We start from the raw sequence: 7009 nt of genomic DNA, 5'->3' as shown, positions 1-7009 counted from the left end.
CAGTGCATCACAAAATGGATCCACAACAAGCAGGGGTAGGGAGTGGGAGTGTCCCCTCCCCCCTGGAGTTGGGGAGGGGATACTGGATTCCAACACATGGAAGTGGAGTTTACAAAAGGAAGCCTGGAAATCTGAATAATGGCTGTAACAGATAACAATACCATATCAGAGTTAATTTCCCAACTTTGATAACAGTGCTGTGCTTAAGTAAGAAAATGTCCTTGCTTTCAGTAAACATACTGAAGTATTGAGGGGTCAGGGGGCATCATGTCTGCAATTTACTGTCAAACCGTTCAGAAAAAATAAAAGGATGAAGCAAATATGGGAAAATGTTAATGTTGGGGAAATCTGGATGAAGGGTATACAGGAATTCTTGCAACTTTTCTAAGCAGGAAATCATATAAAAAGAAAAAAGGCAGCAGCAGTCCGGGCTTCTCTGTCTCCCCTTATTCTTTTCCTCCTCCCTCTCCTCAGGCCTCCTCTCCGTCCCCTGTTGAGAATCCATACGTGGTGTGAAAGGCGTGTGTCCAGCTCCCCTTCCTTCGCCAGCTCCCTTGTCACCTCCTTCCACACGCCCTCTCCCCGGGCTTTCCGCCAGGCTCCTGGAAATCTCCCGCCCCCCGCGGACGCAGCACAGACCACAGCGACTCTCCGCCAAGCTGCACCGACTTTATTTGCAAAGCGAAGGGTACCTGCCGAGCGGGGATCCGGGGCTGGAAGGTCCCCACGGCCGCTTTTCCGGCCCCCATGACCCCCGGCCCTCCTTCGGCCCCCGACCCTCTCGCCACTCCGACCCTCTCAGCCCTCCCCCACCCCCCACCATCCCCCTCCCTGTGCCCCGCCCGCCGACCCCGCGCCCCGCCGCCGGCTACACGATGGCGAACTGGCAGATGTAGGGCAGCTGGTCGCGGCAGCGCTTGTCGAACCACTTGCCGTTGGCCGCGCCGGACAGGGCGGCGCAGTTCTCGGCCTTGCCGCCGTCGGGCTGCGCGGTGATCTCGGTCTCCCAGTTCTTGTAGGCGATGTGGCCGCCGGTCATGTCCACCCAGGCGCCCTCGGCCGCCATGTCGTTGAGGCCCAGCCAGATCTCGGCCTCGGCGCCCACGGCCTGCCGCAGGTACTCGTACAGGGCGTCGTTCTCCGCGCCCGTCTGCGGGGTGCCCAGCGTGCCCCCGCGCGAGATGCAGTCCTCGCTCGCCTCGTGGAAGGTCTTCGTCTGGGTGAAGGCCAGAAAGCACTTCATGTGCACCTTGGTGCCCTTCAGGCAGACTGGGAGAGGGAGAAATGGCCGTCACCGCACGTCTCCGCGTTCCCGAGCCAAAGAGCCAACCGCCAGGGGCGGGCCCATCATCCTCCATCCCATCCCCATCCAGCCCATCGGTCCTGGACGGCCCCCGGACCCAGGCAACAGGGCCGCGCTGCGGTGGACACTGATGCAGAGCCCAGATCCCCGTTCAAGAGGTCGTGGCGCTCCCGCTGCTGGGAGTGAGGTCAGCCCTCAGCTGCAGACAGCCCCTAGCTCAAGGTCACACTCCTTTCCAGGAGGCCACATCCAGTGCGGGAGGGATGTGGGAGTGTAAAGTTGGGTCATCTCTGCCCAAGGCAGGATAATTCTCAAGGGCCCTGTCAGCTTTGGTGCTCCGTGGGGTGGCAGAGGATGGCATTGTGTCTGCACTGCTCCCACTCCCCCCTCTCCCCCTCTGCTTCTTCCCCTCCCTTCACAGGTGGGGATCCAAGGGCTTTTCCTAATAAACCAACTCCATCTCAGAGTGGGCTTCCCAGGGAGCCCAGCCAGAGCCACCCGCTCCAGTCTTTCAGCCACACCCTCCATAAGAGCAAGCAGCTTGCAGAGCTGGGGACTTGTCCCGCCCCAGAGCCTAGACCACACTCCAGGTACCAGGACCCCACATCCCTGCCCAAGAGGCCCAAGGAAGCTCCCAGCACCTGCCAGGGTCCTCTTCCCTGGTCAGTGCTCCTGAGAGCTGGTTGGGGTGGGGGCTGGGAGGATGGAGCCAAGACTGTGAGACCCCTCAGACAGAAGAGATGGCACAGGCTGTGGGCTGGCTCCTTCAGACACAGAGTCTTGAGGAGTCCAAGAATTCTAAATTTGAGTCTGGCCTTAAGGGTTGTGATGAAGGTGTATATTCGGTCATTAGGAGGCTAGAATGTGGTTTTGCTTAGTAGTTTGGTCTTGAGCTGGGTTTATAACTTACATATTTAGACAGATGGGGTGTGTGTCTCCGTTTGTCCTCTTGCAGCAGACCTTGCCGATGTTAGGGGTGAGTCTGCACTTCACCCCCCATCCCGTCCACTCACTCACACGCCTGCTCCTTCATTCCACTCCATTCACTCAGAAAACATCTCCACATCCCCATGGGCATCCAACACTTGTGGAGCTCTAAACTTGGGGCCTGAAGCGTTACAGAGGTGTCTTGACTCTCAGACTCTGTCCCAAGCCAGCCGGCCCTACCTCGTGCCATCCTGCAGTTTATCCAAGCCAGCCTTCATTGCCCTTCCCAGCCTGGCCCCGGGGACGCTGTGATATGCTGTCTAGTCCCCCTTTGGGGATGAAGAACTTACTACCCCAGCTGCTGGGAGTGCTGCAGTAAGAGGCCCTTAGCTCTCAGTCCCCTTTGGGGATTGCCTCAATGGACGACAGCCACCACGCCCAAGGCGCGCCCCTCCCCAGAGCAGCCTGCACCCAGGGACTGGCCATGAGCCCTCCTGCCCCAACTCAGGACAGCTCTGAAGGGTCTTCCGTCGTCAGGGCTCCCTCTGCAGTCGCCTGAGGCTCTCGTTGAGGCCACAGCGCAGCTCGGTTTCTCCCTCTGTCCACTCCTGCTTCCTCCTGTCCCTCCCCTTCCCCAGGTGCCGACCCTAAGGGTGCTCCCTAGTAGACCTCCTGCAGCCACACTCCACCTCAGGGCTGCTTCTCGGGAACCCTACCTGTAACACGCCCTCCAGCACACTGTTAGTCCTCAGGAAATGTTAGTCCTAGTACGTTATCATCGTTACTAACATTTTGTTGCTCCCATCTATTCATGATCTTGTTGATTCATGCTAGCCCTTCTCCATGTCTTTGCACCTGCTGTGCCCTCTTTATCCTCCTACACATGCTTTAAGTGATCCCATGAATATATGGAGGCTCCCAGACAGCAGGGCTCTGGCTGGGTCACTTCTGCCTCCTTTAGCCTGGCAGAGGCACTCTGGGTGGGGACCTCACATGTGTTTGCTGATTGGGAGAGGGAAGAGACAGATGGTGGGAGGGGAGAGTTGCTCCCCTAACCTCTAAGTCTCTCCAATCTTTAGCTAGGTCAACAGAGCTCGGGAATGCTTTGGGTGAGGTTGCTGACAAGGTGATTTGCCTGTTGTGGTAGTAAAGGAGAGGACAAGGAGAGGAGAAAGGTCCCCAAGGAGGCCAGGAGACCGTGAACTCCCTGGGAATCAGCAGACATGGAGGGGGTGTTTGGACCTCCATATGCCATGGACTTGTGCAGGGAGGTCCCCACCACATCACCTCCCCTCAGGGGGCAAATGGCATTTGGGTTACACGGACTTTGCACAAGCATAAAGCTTAGACGTGAGAGAGACCTTAGAACTTGCCCTGCAAATCTATCTCCATTCCTTTCACTTTATAGATGAGGAAACTGAGGCCCAGAGTGGCACTGTGCTCATTCAAAACATTCCCTCTGTGGCAGATGCTGTCGGTTGACTCAGTCAACACCCCTTCTCCCTGGTCTGCCTCCCCTGCAGAGGCTGGAAAAGCTTCATTCTCGCATTGAAGCTACAGGTGGTCATATGAAGAGTTCTGGTCAATACGATGGAAGTGGGAGACTTTACTTTCCTTCTTGCTTTGAATGCACTAGTGATGCCTGGAGTTGAGGTCGCCGTCTTGGAACCATGAGGTGAAGCTTTTGAACAAAAGCAGCTACCTCCTTCCAGACTCACTTTTTGTTTAAGCCACTTTTAGGTTTTCTATTACTTGAAGCCAAAACGTCCTTGGTAGATGTTTCCTTTCTGGAGCCCCCTCCTCCCACTGTCATGTTAAGCAAATTGTCCAAAGTCACGTGTTTGTCCTCCCTTCAACAAAAATTTACTGAGTGTTGATATGTGACAGGCACTATGCTGGGCAGCGTGGCAGGAGAGACAAGGGCAATCAAAAGCAAACATAGCCTCTGTGTTCCTGGGGCTCATAGCTTAGTGGGGGAGGCAGACATAAACCGACAAATGAATCTGACATTACAAACTGCAGTAAGTGCAATCAAGCAGAGAATACCATTCTATAAGAGCCTGAGTGAGACGAGGGATTAGAGGCTCCAAGAAGGTGATGCTAGAAGCATTTATTAGGTGGATCTTGAGGAGAGCAATCCAGGCTGCCAGAACAGCATATGCAGAGGCCCTGTGGTGGGAAGGACAGAGCGTGGCACTTTAGAGGGACAGAAGGACGGCCAGTGTGAATGCTGAAAGAAAAGACCTCAGTCGGAAGGAGAATGTGAAAACTACCTAGTAGGAAGCATCTCGGAGGTTTCTGAGGAGGCAGGAGGGAGGGGGAGGGCCAAGGCCCAGGAGATGGATACACCTTGTTCAGAGAAGCAACAGGTGAGAGGGTGGTTGTGGGCACAGGGAGGTCTGTAGATTTCCTAAAAGGAGCCAAGGCGATTCCCAGATGATCACTTGAGAGGCAGCATAGCAGAGCTAAAAGCGAGGTCTGCCCCTCTCAGCTGTTGGTAAGACACTCAGCTTCCCGGTGGAAAATGGAGGTGGGTTATAGTAATAGGCCCACTGCACGGGTTTTCCGTGAAGGATGAATTCACGTACACAAAGCACTTAGAACAGTGGCAGGCACGTGGTAAGCTCCTGTTACCTCTTATTATCGGTCTATATTCTCTGTGTTCTCCAAGGCCGGGTCATGAAGGGGTAGGTGAGTCTGAGACGAGTGGAAAATGGAGACAATATGAAAGGAGCACGGTGGAGTGGGAGAGAATGGGTTGCCTAGGTGGGCTGGCCAGGCAGCACTGGGGCAGGGGGTGGTGACCTGACTGTGCCCCACCTCCACATTTATGTGACTTTGTGCCTCCTTGCTCGGCTGCTTGGTACAGGACCAGGAAGACCCAAGCCCGCCTTTCCTCACACCCAGCACACACCGGGCAGGCTGCTTCCGTAGATCCTAATCTGTACTAACCAGCCTGGTGAACAGGGAACAAGGAACAGGACCTCTCTATGCCTCAGTTTCCCTATCCTTAAAATGGGGATGATAAATCCTGCCTCAGCATAATTATGATTAAGAGTGACAGTGTCTGCAAAGCTGCTGACACACAGGGAGTGAAGCTAACGTGCCCCCTAGGGCTGCAGGGGCTGACCGAGTGGAGAGTCTCCTGGAGCTCATCAGGGTGGGCCGCTGCCTCTGCCCACAGGGCGCTCCAGGGGTCACGCTTCCAGTGGGCGGTAATGGGTTCTTGTGTGAAAGCTTTTTGTCCTTCTGGGACATTCCCATTTCCACACATGTCAGGGGATCTCCCCGAGAGGAAGCAGGCTGAGGAGGGGGCTCCTGACCTGGTGCCTTGGCCTACGGGGCCCTGGCCTACAGGGCCTGGCTTAACAGAGCCAGCTGGGGCCCTGGTGCTGGCTGGAGGCTATAGGCACATTGCTGGCTGCCGGCCTGAGCCCTTCTCTCTGGTGTGCCCCTGCCCAGAGGGGCAGCCATCTGCACTCACCCGTCTGCAGGGCCTGCTGCTCCTTCAGCAGGGCCACCTCCTGGGCCAGGGTGTCCAGCTGGCTCTTGAGCTCCTCAAACATCTTGGGGGTCACGACATCTAGGATGAGTCAGAAGGAAGTAGAGACAATCACAAACACGTGAGGAAAGGACTGGGGTAGGGCAGGGACTGGGCGGGGTGGACTCTGCCTCTGTCAACCACCAGGAGACAAGGGGACAAGGGGAAATGACCCCCCTCGACCTTGCTATCTTGGCATGCCTTCTCTCTCTCTCTGTCCCTGCTGGTGGTAGTCTAAGTAATTGCTCGTGGTTTTCCTTCTGCTGGGAGGCCCCATCCTACACTTGCTCTTGCTAAACTGAGACATATACTATGTCTGTTTAGGAGTGTTGCTGGGGATCAGATGGGGTTAGGATTGGCAGGGGCTGGAGTGGGGGTGCAGGCAGCGCCTTCAGTGACCCCCAACCCCCCAACCTCCCTCCCAGCTCCAGAGGAGAACAGAGCACGGGAAGCAGGGCCATGGGCCCTTGAGACCTCCCAGGTTCACCTCCCCAGGCTGGAGCAACAGGACACGACCAGCAGGGCAGGCACTTCAGCCTGGGGCCGAGGGCGGCGGCACAGGGAAGCGTGTGCGTGGGCTCTGAGACTGCATGGAAGTGGGTGACCTGAAGCAAGTTGCTCAGCCCCTCTGAATTCAGTTTCCTCCTCTGTAAGATGGGATAATAGCACCACCTCGAGGACTCTGGAGAAGACTAGAGGCTAAGGGAAATAAAGCTTGTGACCAGTGCTGGGCTCATAATCAACCCTGTGACCTGGGCAATGTGTCTGTTCTATACCACCACTGCTTCACAGACAGGAAACTGAGGCCAGACTGAAGCAGCTCGCCTAAGATCGCAGAGCCAGCAGTTGGCAGGGCTGGCCCGAACCCACGGCCACATGGCTCCAAGCTTGCTCTTCCCTATCTCTGTAACAGCACACAGATTCCTAACATGAGCATCCTGAGCACAAAGGCCCTGATGGCAGCCGGTTGTGCAGTAGTCGGCAGCGGCAGGTAGAAACGTCCATGTGTGTAAGTTGAGAGCCTGTGCGTGGACCCGTCATTCTGAAATCCCAGGGGCTTCAGGAAAGGCTGCGCTCAGCTTGAGTAGAGGGTGGAGAAGCACTTCCACAGTCCATTTGGCTGTACTGGCCTAAAGTCCACAGTCATGACGGGTGAGGTCAGAGCCTTTGCAGGGGAATCACAGGAATCACAAACACAGGCAAGAAACATGCTTGTATGTACAGAAATCGGTGATGTA

The 7009-nt window shown here is 56.0% G+C and overlaps 1 protein-coding gene across 6 annotated transcripts in view; it reads right to left on the bottom strand.

Annotated features, from left to right (window-relative positions):
* Window positions 1–857: 857 nt before the first annotated feature.
* The window catches only part of LOC131415073 (exosome complex component RRP42), a 54776-nt gene continuing 48624 nt past the window's right edge, over window positions 858–7009 (bottom strand). For all 6 annotated transcript variants that reach the window (XM_058556522.1, XM_058556533.1, XM_058556534.1 and 3 more), the window contains 2 exons: window positions 5715–5813; window positions 858–1269 (listed from right to left, as the gene is read on the bottom strand). In XM_058556522.1, coding sequence (XP_058412505.1) covers window positions 869–1269; window positions 5715–5813 — 500 coding nt within the window. In that variant the 3' untranslated portion in view covers window positions 858–868. The remainder of the gene's footprint in view (window positions 1270–5714; window positions 5814–7009) is intronic.

This window comes from Diceros bicornis, chromosome 2 (assembly GCF_020826845.1).
Source record: "Diceros bicornis minor isolate mBicDic1 chromosome 2, mDicBic1.mat.cur, whole genome shotgun sequence".
Taxonomy (NCBI): Eukaryota; Metazoa; Chordata; class Mammalia; order Perissodactyla; family Rhinocerotidae; genus Diceros; species Diceros bicornis.
The sequence above is the reverse complement of the archived record's forward strand: the minus strand, read 5'-3'. Positions and strand labels throughout refer to the sequence as shown.